Raw genomic sequence first — 16,874 nt, 5'->3', positions numbered from 1 at the left:
TTTTTAATTCTGATTAGTTTAAATTCTAGTTTATTTTTAATTTGAATGAATTATTGATCTTAAATCTATTAGTTTAATTGGACTTGTAAGGTAAAGTTTATATGTTTAGTTTATTTTTAATTTGAATGAGTTATTGATTTTAAATCTATTAGTTTAATTGGACTTGTAAGGGAAAGTTTATATTTTTAATTCCGATTAGTTTAATTCTAGTTTATTTTTAATTTGAATGAGTTATTGATTTTAAATCTATTAGTTTAATTGGACTTGTAAGGTAAAGTTTATATCTTTAATTCCAATTAGTTTAAATTCTAGTTTATTTTTAATTTGAATGAGTTATTGATCTTAAATCTATTAGTTTAATTGGACTTGTAAGGTAAAGTTTATATTTTTAGTTTAATTTTAGTTTATTTTTAATTTCAATGAGTTATTGATTTTAAATCTATTAGTTTAATTGTACTTGTAAGGTAAAGTTTATATCTTTAATTCCGATTAATTTAAATTCTAATTTATTTTTAATTTGAATGAGTTATTGATCTTAAATCTATTAGTTTAATTGGACTTGTAAGGTAAAGTTTATATTTTTAATTCCGATTAGTTTAAATTCTAGTTTATTTTTAATTTGAATGAGTTATTGATCTTAAATCTATTAGTTTAATTGGACTTGTAAGGTAAAGTTTATATTTTTAGTTTAATTTTAGTTTATTTTTAATTTGAATGAGTTATTGATTTTAAATCTATTAGTTTAATTGGACTTGTAAGGTAGAGTTTATATTTTTAATTCCGATTAGTTTAAATTCTAGTTTATTTTTAATTTGAATGAGTTATTGATTTTAAATCTATTAGTTTAATTGGACTTGTAAGGTAAAGTTTATATTTTTTATTCCGATTAGTTAATTTCTAGTTTATTTTTAATTTGAATGAGTTATTGATCTTAAATCTATTAGTTTAATTGGTCTTATAAGGTAAAGTTTATATTTTTAATTCCGATTAGTTTAAATTCTAGTTTATTTTTAATTTGAATGAGTTATTGATCTTAAATCTATTAGTTTAATTGGTCTTGTATGGTAAAGTTCATATTTTTAATTCCGATTAATTTAAATTCTAGTTTATTTTTAATTTGAACGTGTTATCGATCTTAATTCTTTAGTTTAATTGATCTTATGAGGAAAAGTTTACATTTTTAATTCCATTTAGTTTAATTCTAGTTATTCATGTGTTTCTGAAAATCTAAATCTTAGTTTTTGGATGATAATTTTGTTAGTTTGTTTGATTAGGAAGTTATAAATTTGTTGCCTTAGTGATTGTTGGTCAAATTTTTTTGAGGGCCACTCGAAAACCCATGAAGGTTGGCCTTTACCCTGACCATTTTAATTGACAAGATTTTCTAAATCCTTTATTTCGTGATCTTTGTTTCCTTTTGTTTTGATTGATATTTTGTTTTCTATTTTTGTTATTTTAAAAATTAATTTCTTTTATTTTAAAACAAAACTCTTTTTCTAAAAAAAAAAAAAAAAAACCCTTTTAAGAAATTTTTATTATTCATTTAAAGCCTCTAGAATCAAAATCTCTTTTCTATTTTAAAAATAGCATGCAACCACATCTTAATCGGTTTGCATCCTTCTCAATTTCAACAAAAATTTTGGTTTTAAACAAAACGCGAATCAAAGCTTGTGGTCCCAAATAAATGGGACAATTTTAGGCTAAATTCGTGTATATTAATTTGGGGAATTGGTGAAACCCCTACATAAGAAAATCTTTTTCAAAATTTATTTTTGCTACCATCTTGCTATTTATTGTAATTATATTTACATTTTTCTTTTTAGGAATTGTGTACAAGATATGTATGATAATTAATTATTCTGAATTCTGATAATTTTTGTTAATTAATTAGATAAGCATGCTAGGATTTATTATTTATTATTTATTATCTAACCCCCATGTCTTGAGGAAGCGCATTTAGAGTTATATATGCTATCCAGGTACGTTCCCAAAATTTCATGAATATGCATGTCATTGCCCTTGTTTGATGCCATACGTGATTGTCTCGATGCTTGTTTGATCATCCTTGATAAAATGCATGTCGTGTGTCATATTTCTGAATTAACCATTGATGTTTTATGATAGCGCTTAAGAAGTAATTCAGGTACGCATCCTAACTTTCCTTTATTATGATTGATCTCCTTATTTAGCATGCTACTTTTTGAAATCACCTAGCTTACTTAGGTATCTACAATTAATCAATTAATTGCCCCATTTCCCCAATTTAGTCAGTAAAGACCTCTTTAGGGCTTAGAGGGGTGCTACCTCCTAGAGGTACCTTCCCAATAAGTAACTTGATCCCTGGACCTAGACTTGGGTTTTTTTCAAAGACATGCTTTATTCCAAAAATTATGGAGTCACATTTTAGGGTTTTTTTTTCTTGTTTTATTTTCCCTTTAAAATAAAAATAAAATAAGTGGCGGCTCCAACTTTTCCAAAACTAAATAATTTTTCACAAATAAAAAGCGAGTCTTGCCGATCGAGTGGGGACGCACGTGAAAAATGCGGGTCCACACAACATTTTTATTATTGCCATATACATCAAGTCAACACTCATGTATATTTAAACATAGTATCAATAAGAATTTTCAATGTGTGCTTTCTTGTTTATCCCTGCAACCCTTCGTCTTTCTTCTTCTTAATTGTGGCTAATCCTGGTTTGAGATATCTTGCAAGGAAAAAGAAAAACCACAAAATGAAAGGAAATAGAATCAAAATCAACAATGTGATTGAAGTATTCACAAGTGATTGAAGTATTTAAATAATTGTCTAAAAATTGAACAACAATAAAAATAATTGATTTTAACTATTTCTTCATAGTAAGAAATAAAAAAGAAATGTATGCATTTATCGTGATAGCCTTATAAAAAATCTATTTTTATTTTTTTTATATAACTTAGTTTAATGATTATATTAGCATGATTTTGTTCTTATTTTTCTAAATAATACTTCAAGATTATTTTTTTAATAACTCATTTATCTTTATGTTTATAATTTTAATGGGTTTAAAAATACTTAAATATATCAAATTCTAAGATAAGTTGAATGACTTAAAAAATATTTAAATATTTAAAAGATCAAATTATAATATTTAAATCATTATGGGTATTTATTTCTAAATATTTAAGTCTATAATAAATATGCACCCCATTTCACCATCTACCAAGTAAGTGTAATGGTTGAAGTAGGAATCAAACTTCTTGATTTCATTACGAGAAATGAAGTAAACACATCATTAATTATGGGATTTATCTATCCAATTATCAATTATTATCCTCTCATTTAAATTTTTGATTTAACTACCCAACCTCATGAATTAGCTCTTAAAAAAAAAAAAAGAAAAAAAAAATCAAGGCAGCCATTATTTTAATAAACTTATCTATTTTATTATTTTTCTGTCCCTGCGAAAATCTTTTATGGATTACAACTTACAACCCAATGAATTTATTGGGCCGGGCTTGGGATGGTTGTAAGAAAATCCCTGCTTTAGAGACTTTGCTTTTGAACCTAATTTAACTCAAAGCCTTTTGATAGCAAGGAAGCTTATAAAAAGGGTTTCTTCATCAGTTTATTTTGGCAATAATAAGTGCGGTATTGTTGATGATAAAAAACAATCCCACAATGACCAGACTATTGTTGAAATGTCCATGACTAACAGCCTATTTGATTATATTTTTAAAAACTTGCTTTCAAAAACTACTTTTAAATTAAAAAATAAATAACAATTTTTTAATATTTTATAAAAATAAGGATATGTTAGGTTGGTGTTTATGAGAAATGTTTTCTATTCTTCAAAACAAAAAACACAAAAAGCAAGTTTGGCAAGTGGCTGTTGTCTTGATTCCCATTGTTCTCCGTGTTTTCAAATCTCCCTTTTCAAAAAACAACAAAAAGTTGTTTCCCTTGTTTTTCCTACTGTTCAGAGAACAAAGAAAAAACGACATTTCCTTCGACACGTCTGCAACCTCCAACATGTCTACTACGAGTCTCTCTACCAGCACGATACCAAGTTGCGATTCGCTCATTTTTTTTCTATCAAATCCCTCTCATGGACGCAAATCCCAGGTGCGATTCGCCACCCTAGCTTCGCTCTTGTCTAATTTATCATGAAATTTCTGTAGGGCTTTTAGTTTTCAAGCATGCTTCTTCTTGGTTACTCTGTTTGGTTTTTGAGAAAATCTGGATTTTTTTTCTTGGGGTTTATAAGATTTAGGGATTTTTTTTTCTCCATAAGGGCAGTGATTCGCAAGTTCTTGGTAGTTCTGGGTCTAAAAACAAAGTACCAGAAAAGGAGAAAAAACCAGAAAGAGGGAAAAAGTTTCTGATGTTCATTCTAGAAAATACTGAAAGGTTGTGATGGGTTCTTGTGGTTCTCATTACCTCTGTTATGATATTGGATCACAGATCAGTTTTCGACCCTACCCTTTAATTTCTGTATACTCACATTATATACAAGAACTGGTAAGTGCAATTAATGATTGAACTTAAAATTGCAGTACTGGTAATAATCACTTCTGGATGCATTTCAAAATTAACAAGTATGCAGAATGGAATTTCTACATTTTAAATTTTTTGCTTGGATAATGTGCTCTAAAGTTTCAAAATCTCATATATTGGTCATATCTTTATTAAACTAGAGTTTTTCAATTTTAAAATAAATATTTTTAAAATTTTCATGAGAAATAATTCATCATTAAAGGTTATTATCAAAAGGATTTAAGCAAACTTAGTAATTTGATGAAAATCTCATTAAAAAATAAATTAAAACTATCCAAATATGCTTTCCAACTTTCCTAAATATTAATTTTTAATTAAAGAATAATATTCCAAGGTTAAGACTCCAAATATGACGTCTAAAAATCTCCCTAAATATTAACTTTGATTAAGAAATAATATTTGTAAGAAATAAATAAAACTATCTAAATATGCATCTTTTAACCCTTATAAATAGAGATCGAACTTTTAAAAACATACACAAGATAGAAAAGAAGAGACATCCACACTTGAGAAGAGTTGAAGAAAGTTACCCTCGAGCATTGAAGGAGTTCTTCAAGCTTTGAAGATATGAAAATCAAGCCTTTAAGAATTGAATATTAAGTCTTCAAAGATTTAAAGATCAAGCTTTTGAAGGTTTGAAAATCAAGCTTTCAACAAGCCTTTCATGATTTGAAGACCAAGCCTTCGAAGATTTGAAGATCAAACCTTCCAAGATTCAAAGACCATACCTTCAAAGATCAAAAGACCAAGTTTAAAGCATCTTCAATACGAGATCAAACATTCACGCCCTTGGTGAACTGTTAGCTACACCAAAGTCCAAGCCCAAGTTAAAGACAAGCTAAAGTCCAAGGCCAAGTTAAGCTTAAGACAGGCCGAAGCCCAAGCCCAAAGGTCCAAGCCAAAACTTAAGACAAACTAGAGTTCAAGTCCAAGACAAGTTAAAGTTGAAGCCCAAGCTCAAGACGCGGTAGGGTCCAAACCAAACCAAGGCTCGACTAAAGCTTAAAAAGAATCAAAGAACATATTAGAGACTATTTCTAACTTCATAAATAAAGTAAGTTTACAATTTTATCAACAATTTTCTTATTAGAAAATTTTGTGTACATGATTACTACTCAAAAAGTGCTATTTCATAGCTTGTAATTAACTCTTTTAAACACTTTTGAGTAGTAGTTATTACCTTTTAACCCAATTGGCATGTTAAGGACCCTTGCAATCAATTCTAATCAAATTGTGTTAAGTTTTGGTGTTTTGATAGCTTTTTTATCACCAACGCAATCCAAGGTGGAGGAGAGTTCTTTGGAATCCATGGCAAAGCAATAGAAAGCTCAGAAACATGAAGAACCGAAGCTTTGAAGTCCTTTGCCATAAGCAAATCCGGAATGCAAGGAGTAAAAGATGTTCGGACACACCATCGGAGGGCAGCGGAACGTGGGCTGTATAGTCAATGATCCGGACAACATATCCGGATAGGATATGCTATCATCCGGGGTGTGATGTTCGCGAGTGTCGTGTGCTTCCTCCCTAAGGGAGTCCGGATAGGGGAGCGCCGTCATTCCACCCTTATCCGGAATTCTGTCCGCCGTCATTCCACCCTTATTCGGAATTCTGAGTGCCGTCATTCCACCCTTATCCGGAATTCTGTCCGCTGTCATTCCACCCTTATCCGGATATTTCACATTCGACACCTGACGCCGGATGGGAGAGGAGGCGTTTCAACTTCCCCGGTCAAACATATCCTGATCCTCTGATAGCGCTTACTCGGAGAGCATCCGCAGCCGCCAATTCAGATCCCTCGGACTACTTGGCTCGTCAGACACTCGCGATTCGCCGAATCCATTTCGCAGCCATCATGCACAGCTGTAGTGTTCTCCTGAAGCTTCCCGATATTTTCGACCGACATTTTGGGTATTTTGCTTTAGATATTTGATGTCTAAATCCCCAAAGTCTCCTTGTAACCCACCTATCATAGGATTCCTTAGTCTTTAAGTAAAAACAAAGGGTGAATAACCTCTTATATATAGTTTGTAATTTCCTTTACACAGGGATATCATGTAGAATCTGGGAAGCTTGTTCTCAGACGCATCATTTGTACAATTCTGCAAGAAATATATTTTACAGAGCACTTGCTCTGTTTTTCATATATATTGTTGTTTTCTCATTCTTTTTCTTACTAGCCAAACAAGCTCTGAGGAAGTTTCCTCAGAGAATGAGTGGCTAGACTTTTAGTTCCTTGGAGCTAAGGTTGCTGGGAAAGGTTCCAAGTGCAAGAATTTATAGCTTTGTGGTTTCAGCCATTAATGAAGAGAAAGTGTGATCCTTTAATGATTTCTATGTTTTTAGTTAACTTAAAACACCTTCAATTCACTTGAGCCAACACTTGGTAAGGCAAGTGATCTCCGTCCATAGAAATGCACTAGTTTACCTCTTGAGAGCTTTTGGGAAGTGACTTGAAGGTAGGATTTTCTAGAATTGCCAACACTTGGTAAGCTTTTGGACTCCAAGGAGACATCCATTAGTTATCTCTTGCGAGCTTGAGAAGGGAAGTCCAAAGTTAAAGATCACCTTGAATGGCAAATGCTAGGTGAGAGGCACGAGCCATTGCAAGTTGCATCAGTGAGAGGGAATTATAGCTGAAATCCATTTAAAGGGTACATCTGTACAGCACCGGTTAGAGAATTGACTATATGTTAATTCTCTAATGCGAGGAAATGAACCAAATGACCGGAGCTCTGTTTTTGCATAAGGAATCTCCCCTGTGAACCCAAACCTCCAAGGAATGTTTTCTTCATAAGTAATTTTCATTACTTTCTTTTTAGATTAGCTTAAAACAAAACCAAAGTTTGTGTTTATTTTTTAAGCTAACCTTGAAATGAAAAAGCACCAATTTAACTCTAAATTGGTATCATTTGCGAGTTGAAAACCCTTCCCAGTGAACGATCCTAGAGCCACTATGCTATATTAGCTAAAGCTATCCTAATGCATGGTGATATAGGTTATAAATTTTATTGATTACTCTCTCAATCAAAGAGCACCAGCTGGACATGAATCAGCTGAGACACCAATTGGGAATGAATCAAATGGCGCCGTTGCCGTGGAAGGTGCCAACTTCATAGTGATACTATTTTAGTTTACTTGTGGTTTTCATCACAAGTTTGGTGAGTTTTCTGTCATTATACTAACCCTTTTAGTTGTTTCTTTTACTTGTTTATATTCTAGCATAGTTTTTAATTTAGTTTTAGTTAAGCGAACTCTTTTTGGTAGTTTTGTTTTTTTTGTTTTCCTTTGTTTTTGTTTTTTTTAGTTATAGTTGATACTAGTTGTGTATGCCAAAGTGGATACGAGATAGTGGAGGAAGACTTGTTAAACTTGAAATACCTCATAACAAGGAATTGGAATTGAGCTTGAACATCATGGAAATTACACCTGAGGATCAGCATAGTCAACATGGTAATCAGGACAATCCCAATGAATTCAGATCAATGAGAGACCACATGTATCCACCTCGTATGAGTGCACCATCATGTATAGTGCCCCCTACAGAGCAGCTAGTGATCAGACCCCATATTGTGCCACTTCTGCCAACTTTCCATGGAATGGAAAGTGAGAATCCTTATGCCCATATCAAGGAATTTGAAGATGTTTGTAATACATTCCGAGAAGGAGGAGCTTCTATCGATCTGATGAGGCTTAAACTATTTCCTTTTACTTTAAAGGATAAGGCCAAGATTTGGCTTAATTCTTTAAGGCCAAGGAGTATCCGTTCTTGGACTGATTTACAAGCTGAATTCCTCAAGAAGTTCTTTCCTACTCACAGAACAAATAGCTTGAAAAGGCAAATTTCAAACTTCTTAGCTAAAGAGAATGAGAAATTCTATGAGTGTTGGGAAAGATACATGGAAGCCATTAATGCTTGTCCTCACCATGGCTTTGATACATGGCTGTTGGTGAGTTATTTCTATGATGGGATGTCTTCCTCAATGAAGCAACTCCTCGAAACAATGTGTGGAAGGGATTTCATGAGTAAGAATCCTGAGGAAGCTATGGATTTCTTGAGTTATGTAGATGAAGTCTCAAGGGGATGGGATGAACCGCACAGAGGAGAAGTGGGAAAGATCAAGTCTCAACCAAATGCTCTTCATGCTAAGGTTGGGATGTACACCTTGAATGAAGATGTTGATACGAAAGCAAAATTTGCAGCTATGACAAGAAGAGTGGAGGAGCTAGAACTGAAAAATATGCATGAAGTGCAAGCTGTTGCTGAAACACCAGTGCAAGTAAAGCCATGTTCTATTTTTCAATCTTATGAACACTTGGTGGAGGAGTGCCCTACAATTCCAGTTGCTAGAGAAATGTTTGGAGAACAAGCAAATGTCATTGGACAATTCAAGCCCAATAGCAATGCTTCGTATGACAATACTTACAACTCAAGTTGGAGGAATCATCCAAATTTTTCATGGAAGCCAAGAGCACCTCAGTACCAACAACCGGATCAACCATCTCAACCATCCCAACAAGCTTCAAGTCTTGAACAAGTAATAGTGAATCTCAACAAGGTTGTGGGAGATTTTGTTGGAGACCAAAAATCCATCAACTCTCAACTCAGTCAAAGAATTGACAGTGTAGAGAATACTTTGAATAAAAGGATGGATGGGATGCAAAATGACTTATCTTAGAAGATAGATAATCTCCAATACTCAATCTCAAGGCTCACTAATTTGAACACAGTGCAAGAGAAGGGTAGATTTCCTTCTCAACCTCACCAAAACCCCAAGGGTATCCACGAAGTGGAAACTCATGAGGGAGAATCTTCATAGGTGAGAGATGTTAAAGCCTTGATCACTCTAAGGAGTGGTAAAAAGGTTAAGTCACCAACACCCAAGCTAGATGTTGAAGAGAAGGAAGAAGAAGAGACAAAGAAGAGGGAGAAAATGAAAGAAAAGAAGAAAGATATCAGTGAAGGGAAGGAGGACCGTGATTCAACAGTGAATGCAAATCCGGATAAAGAGCTTATTAAGGAAGAATTGATGAAGAAACGCACATCTCCACCTTTTCCTCAAGCTTTGCATGGGAAAAAGGGGATAAAAAATGCATCAGAAATCCTTGAAGTATTGAGGCAAGTGAAGGTCAACATTCCGTTGCTGGACATGATTAAGCAAGTTCCAACATATGCAAAGTTCCTAAAGGACCTGTGTACTATCAAAAGAGGGTTGAATGTGAATAAGAAAGCCTTCTTGACTGAGCAAGTGAGTGTCATCATACAATGCAAATCTCCTTTGAAGTACAAAGATCCGAGATGTCATACCATTTCAGTTATGATTGGAGGAAAGGTAGTGGAAAAAACTTTGTTAGATTTGGGAGCAAGTGTGAATTTGTTGCCATATTCTGTTTATAAGCAATTGGGACTTGGTGAATTAAAGCCAACATCAATCACTCTATCTTTAGCTGATAGGTCAGTGAAAATTCCAAGGGGGATAATTGAGGATGTTTTAGTTCAAGTTGATAATTTCTACTATCCAGTAGATTTTGTTGTTCTTGATACTGATCCTTTAGTTAAGGAAGCTGATTATGTTCCTATCATCCGTGGAAGGCCATTTCTTGCTACTTCAAAAGCAATCATAAATTGTAGGAATGGACTTATGCAACTCACTTTTGGCAACATGACACTTGAGCTTAATATCTTTCATATGTCAAAGAAGCTAATTACTCCGGAAGAAGAAGAAGGTCCAAAAGAGGTATGCATTATTGACACTCTAGTGGAGGAGCATTGTGATCAGAATATGCAAGACGAGTTGAATGAAAGTCTTGAGGATCTTGAAGAAGGGTTGTCTGAACCCGCTGATGTCCTTGCTACTCTACAAGGTTGGAGGAGGAAAGAAGAGATCCTGCCTTTATTCAATAAAGAGGAGGGACAAGATGATGTATTGGAAGAATTCCCGAAGCTCAATTTGAAACCTCTGCTCAAGGAGTTAAAATATACATACCTAGAAGAAAATAACCAATGTCCTGTTGTTATATCTTCATCTCTTACCGGTCATCAGGAGATTTCTCTACTAGAAGTTCTTAAGAGGTGCAAGAAGCAATAGGATGGCAAATATCTGACTTGAAAGGAATCAGTCCTTTGGTTTGTACACATCACATATATATGGAGGAAAAAGCTAAACCAATTCATCAACCTTAAAGAAGATTGAATTCTTATTTACAAGCAGTGGTGCGAACTGAGGTACTGAAGCTACTCCAAGCGGGTATTATTTATCCCATATCTAACAGCCCTTAGGTGAGTCCTACTCAAGTGGTACCAAAGAAGTCAGGGATTACTGTGGTTCAGAATGAAAAAGGAGAAGAAATTGCTACACGCCTCACTTCAGGTCGGAGGGTGTGTATTGACTACAGGAAATTGAATGTTGTGACTAGGAAAGATCATTTTCCACTCCCGTTTATTGATCAGGTGCTGGAGAGAGTTTCTGGTCATCCTTTCTATTGTTTTTTGGATGGGTACTCAGGGTATTTCCAAATTGAAATTGATGTTGAAGATCAGGAGAAGACCACTTTCACATGTCCGTTTGGAACATACGCCTACAGAAGAATGCCTTTTGGTTTATGCAATACACCTGCAACATTCCAAAGATGTATGCTTAGCATCTTTAGTGATATGGTGGAGCGAATTATGGAAGTCTTCATGGATGATATCACCATATATGGAGGTACATTTGAAGAATGTTTAGTAAATTTGGAAGCGGTTCTTAAAAGATGCATTGAAAAAGACTTGGTGCTCAATTGGGAGAAATGTCATTTTATGGTACGTCAAGGAATTGTCCTTGGCCATATCATCTCCGAGAAAGGCATTGAAGTTGATAAAGCAAAGGTGGAACTTATTGCCAAATTGCCATCCCCAACCACTGTAAAAGGAGTAAGGCAATTTCTTGGCCATGCAGGGTTCTACAGGAGATTTATACAAGACTTCTCTAAGCTCTCAAGGCCTCTCTGTGAACTTTTAGCTAAGGATGCTAAGTTTGTCTGGGATGAGAGATGTCAAAAGAGTTTTGATCAGTTGAAGCAATTCTTGACAACCGCTCCAATAGTAAGGGCTCCTAACTGGGAATTACTTTTTGAAGTAATGTGTGATGCCAGTGACTTTGCTATAGGAGCTGTACTTGGCCAAAGAGAAGATGGGAAGCCCTATGTGATCTACTATGCAAGCAAAACATTGAACGAGGCTCAAATAAACTACACAACTACAGAGAAAGAATTGTTAGCTGTGGTGTTTGCTTTAGACAAGTTTCGTGCTTATTTGGTAGGGTCTTTCATCATTGTTTTCACTGACCATTCGGCCTTGAAGTATTTATTGACAAAGCAAGATGCAAAAGCAAGGTTGATTAGATGGATTCTTTTGTTACAAGAGTTTGATCTCCAAATCAGAGACAAGAAAGAGGTGGAGATGTGGTAGCTGACCACCTTTCAAGGTTGGCTATAGCACACAATTCCCATGTATTACCTATTAATGATGACTTTCCTGAGGAATCACTTATGTTGCTGGAGAAAGCTCCTTGGTATGCTCATATTGCTAACTATTTGGTTACTGGTGAAGTTCCAAGTGAGTGGAAAGCGCAAGACAGGAAGCACTTCTTTGCAAAGATTCATGCTTATTATTGGGAAGAGCCCTTCCTTTTCAAGTATTGTGCAGATCAGATCATAAGGAAGTGTGTCCCTGAAGAAAAGCAACAAGGGATCCTTAGCCATTGCCATGAGAATGCCTGTGGAGGCCACTTTGCCTCTCAGAAAACAGCTATGAAGGTCTTGCAATCAGGGTTTACTTGGCCATCGTTTTTCAAAGATTCCCACATCATGTGTAGGAGTTGTGATAGATGCCAAAGACTCGAGAAGCTTACAAAAAGAAACCAAATGCCCATGAACCCCATCTTTATAGTTGATCTTTTTGATGTATGGGGTATTGACTTCATGGGACCTTTCCCAATGTCTTTTGGTAACTCTTATATATTGGTGGGGTGGACTATGTTTCCAAATGGGTGGAGGCAATCCCTTGTAAACATAATGATCACAAGGTGGTTCTCAAATTTCTTAAGGAGAACATCTTCTCAAGATTTGGGGTGCCCAAGGCCATAATCAGTGATGGAGGTACTCATTTTTGCAACAAACCTTTTGAAACCCTACTAGCCAAGTATGGAGTGAAGCATAAGGTAGCTACACCTTATCATCCTCAAACTTCCGGGCAAGTGGAGCTAGCAAACAGGGAAATAAAAAGCATACTGATGAAAGTGGTGATTACAAGCAGAAAAGATTGGTCTATTAAGCTACATGATTCATTATGGGCATATAGAACAACTTATAAGACTATTCTTGGCATGTCTCCCTATCGTCTCGTCTATGGCAAAGCATGTCACCTCCCTGTGGAAGTTGAATATAAGGCTTGGTGGGCAATTAAGAGGTTGAACATGGACTTGATCAAAGCTGGGGCAAAGAGGTGCTTAGACCTTAATGAGATGGAGGAATTAAGAAATGATGCTTACATCAATTCCAAAGTTGCAAAACAAAGGATGAAGAAGTGACATGATCAACTAATCTCCAACAGAGAATTGTGGAAAGGACAAAGAGTCCTACTTTATGACTCAAGGCTCCATATCTTTCCAGGGAAGCTCAAGTCAAGGTGGATAGGTCCTTTCATTATTCATCAAGTACATCTCAATGGAGTGGTGGAATTACTAAATTCCAATGGCATAGACACCTTCAGAGTCAATGGTCATCGCCTCAAGCCATTCATTGAGCCGTTCAAGCCAGAAAAGGAGGAAATCAACCTCCTTGAGCCACAAAAATCTTGATCAGAGAAGGGTCAGATGGACTTGGTTTCACCAAAGTCCATAATTTTGTTAAATATGTTAATTTTTAAGTTTTGTAAATTATTTGATTGTAATTTTGGTCTTAAATTATGTTATTTGTAACTAACTTAAATCAGGAGCAGATTCTTACCACTCAGGCCCAACACACTACCATCCTGAGGCAGATCCAGCATCATCAAGGCATTACATCAGCTCCTGAGCATGCCATTCCCAGCTCATCAGAGCCATCACAGGCCCCTCCTTTTGTTGATCAGCCTATGCCTCATCAGGAGCCTTCTACAGGAGAGGCAGCTGAGCCATCATTTCCACAGCATCACTCCACATTACTCAGGAGGTAGCACTTCCTCCCTATTTTTCAATCATTTTTGTCACATTGAGGACAATGTTCAGCTTGGTTGGGGGGAGAGTTGAGAAAGGAAGTTTTTTGTTACTTATGCTAAGGTATTTTGCTAATTTAGTTGTTTTTTGCTTAATTTTAAAATTTTCATTTTACTCTCCATGGCTATTAAGGAAAAATTTTCAAAATGAAAAGGGAGAAATTGAATTTTTGTCTTTTCACTTGACTTAGAGTTTGTATTATGCTTACTAAAGTTGATGAATTGTTGAAGCTTCTATTGAATTCAACCTTAATTCTTCCACTTTAAGCTATTCACACACTGTGCACACTAGGTTCCGATTAAAAGATGAAAAACTATTTCTCTCTTGACTTAGGAAAATTTTAGACTTGGTACCTTTGACCTCATTTAATAGTGTTGGGACACCTTATAGAAGACCAATGAACCCTTGAAAAAGAAAGAAAGAAAAATGTTTGCTTGTCTTGAAACCCGAGCAAGGTCTGAGGGGTATATGGTGAAAATCTTTAAAACCTGGTGCCCTAAGCCTTATTGGTTGGGAGTCACCGACCTCAATGCTCGTTACAAGGGTGAATAGGTGGAGTTTAACATACTGTAGGTGCTTAGGTATTAAAAATTCATTCTCAAAAGTCCGGGGTAAAATCCGAGGAGTTAATGGTTGAAAGATCCTTAAAGCTTGATGCCCTAAACCTTAATTGGTTGGGAGTCATCGATGGACCCTAGTTACATGGACAATTTAGAAAAGAATACCTTAAGCCTTGTACTCCTACAATGAAAAGAGAAGTGTGAAAGAAAAGAGGTGCGTTCTTAGCCTATTGGAGGTTGATCATTTTGCTAAGCTTTGAAAAAGAACTAGGTTGGGGGGAGAGATTAGTTCAACATACTATATTCGGAAACTAATAAATAACACTTAGATTTTTGTGGAAGAGTAAGGTTTGGCCCTTTGGGTGTGGAAACTCTTTTAAAAGCTTAAATTTGCATAATGCCTTCTCTTTAAGAATTGTGATTAGACAAGTTATTTGATAACTCTTGTTGAAGTTTCAGTTTTATTTCTTTAATGTTCCATGTGAGAGTTAGATCATCATGCCACTTGAAAATTGTTTTTTTTTTTATTAGCATGATGTTGTAAAATTTAGTACTTTTTATTTTTATTTTTCTCTCCTTCATTGCTAAGGGACTAGCAATATGTCGGTTGGGGGGAGTGATTACTACTCAAAAAGTGCTATTTCATAGCTTGTAATTAACTCTTTTAAACACTTTTGAGTAGTAGTTATCACCTTTTAACCCAATTGGCATGTTAAGGACTCTTGCAATCAATTCTAATCAAATTGTGTTAAGTTTTGGTGTTTTGATAGCTTTTTTATCACCAAAGCAATCCGAGGTTGAGGAGAGTTCTTTGGAATCCATGGCAAAGCAATAGAAAGCTCATAAATATGAAGAACCGAAGCTTTGAAGTCCTTTGCCATAAGCAAATCAGGAATGCAAGGAGTAAAAGATGTCCGGACACACCATCGGAGGGCAGTGGAACGTGGGCTGTATAATCAATGATCCGGACAACATATCCGGATAGGATATGCTATCATCCGGGGTGTGATGTTCGCGAGTACCGTGTGCTTCCTCCCTGAGGGAGTCCGGATAGGGGAGCACCGTCATTCCACCCTTATCCGGAATTCTGTCCGCCGTCATTCCACCCTTATCTGGAATTCTGAGTGCCGTCATTCCACTCTTATCTGGAATTCTGTCCGCCGTCATTCCACCCTTATCCGGATATTTCACATCCGACACCTGACGCCGGATGGGAGAGGAGGCGTTTCAACTTCCCCGGTCAGACATGTCCTGATCCTCTGATAGCGCTTACTCGGAGAGCATCCGCAGCCGCCAATTCAGATCTCTCGGACCGCTTGGCTTGTCAGACACTCGCGATTCGCCGGATCCATTTCACAGCCATCATGCACAGCTGTAGTGTTCTCTTGAAGCTTCCCGATATTTTCGACCGACATTTTGGGATATTTTGCTTTAGATATTTGATGTCTAAATCCCCAAAGTCTCCTTGTAACCCACTTATCATAGGATTACTTAGTCTTTAAGTAAAAACAATGGGTGAATAACCTTTTATATATAGTTTGTAATTTCCTTTACACAGGGATATCATGTAGAATCTAGGAAGCTTGTTCTCAAACGCATCCTTTGTACAATTCTGCAAGAAATATATTTTACAGAGCACTTGTTCTGTTTTTCATATATATTATTGTTTTCTCATTCTTTTTCTTACTAGCCAAACAAGCTCTGAGGAAGTTTCCTCAGAGAATGAGTGGTTAGACTTTTAGTTCCTTGGAGCTAAGGTTGTTGGGAAAGGTTCCAAGTGCAAGAATTTATAGCTTTGTGGTTTTAGCCATTAATGAAGAGAAAGTGTGATCCTTTAATGATTTCTATGTTTTTAGTTAACTTAAAACACCTTCAATTCACTTGAGCCAACACTTGGTAAGGCAAGTGATCTCCGTCCATGGAGATGCACTAGTTTGCCTCTTGAGAGCTTTTGGGAAGTGACTTGAAGGTAGGATTTTCTAGAATTGCCAACACTTGGTAAGCTTTTGGACTCCAAGGAGACATCCATTAGTTATCTCTTGCGAGCTTGAGAAGGGAAGTCCAAAGTTAAAGATCACCTTGAATGGCAAATGCTAGGTGAGAGGCACGAGCCATTGCAAGTTGCATCAGTGAGAGGGAATTATAGCTGAAATCCATTTAAAGGATACATCTATACAGCACCGGTTAGAGAATTGATTATATGTTAATTCTCTAATGCGAGGAAATGAACCAAATGACCGTAGCTCTGTTTTTGCATAAGGAACCTCCCCTGTGAACCCAAACCTCCAAGGAATGTTTTTCTTCATAAGTAATTTCCATTACTTTCTTTTTAGATTAGCTTAAAACAAAACCAAAGTTTGTGTTTATTTTTTAAGCTAACCTTGAAATGAAAAAGCACCAATTTAACTCTAAATTGGTATTAGTTGCGAGTTGAAAACCCTTCCCAGTGAACGATCCTAGAGCCACTATGCTATATTAGCTAAAGCTATCCTAATGCATGGTGATATAGGTTATAAATTTTGTTGATTACTCTCTCAATCAAAGA

General features: G+C 35.6%; 1 protein-coding gene across 1 annotated transcript in view; it reads right to left on the bottom strand.

Annotated features, from left to right (window-relative positions):
- LOC117933218 (LEAF RUST 10 DISEASE-RESISTANCE LOCUS RECEPTOR-LIKE PROTEIN KINASE-like 2.4) overlaps window positions 1-15,496 on the bottom strand; it is a 32,779-nt gene extending 17,283 nt beyond the window's left edge. The window contains exon 1 of the mRNA XM_034854607.1: window positions 15,352-15,496. Within this exon, the coding sequence (XP_034710498.1) occupies window positions 15,352-15,496 (145 nt within the window). The remainder of the gene's footprint in view (window positions 1-15,351) is intronic.
- Window positions 15,497-16,874: the final 1,378 nt, after the last annotated feature.

This window comes from Vitis riparia, chromosome 16, assembly GCF_004353265.1.
Source record: "Vitis riparia cultivar Riparia Gloire de Montpellier isolate 1030 chromosome 16, EGFV_Vit.rip_1.0, whole genome shotgun sequence".
Classification (NCBI taxonomy): Eukaryota; Viridiplantae; Streptophyta; class Magnoliopsida; order Vitales; family Vitaceae; genus Vitis; species Vitis riparia.
Note: the sequence above shows the minus strand (reverse complement) of the source record. Positions and strands in the feature narration are given on the sequence as shown.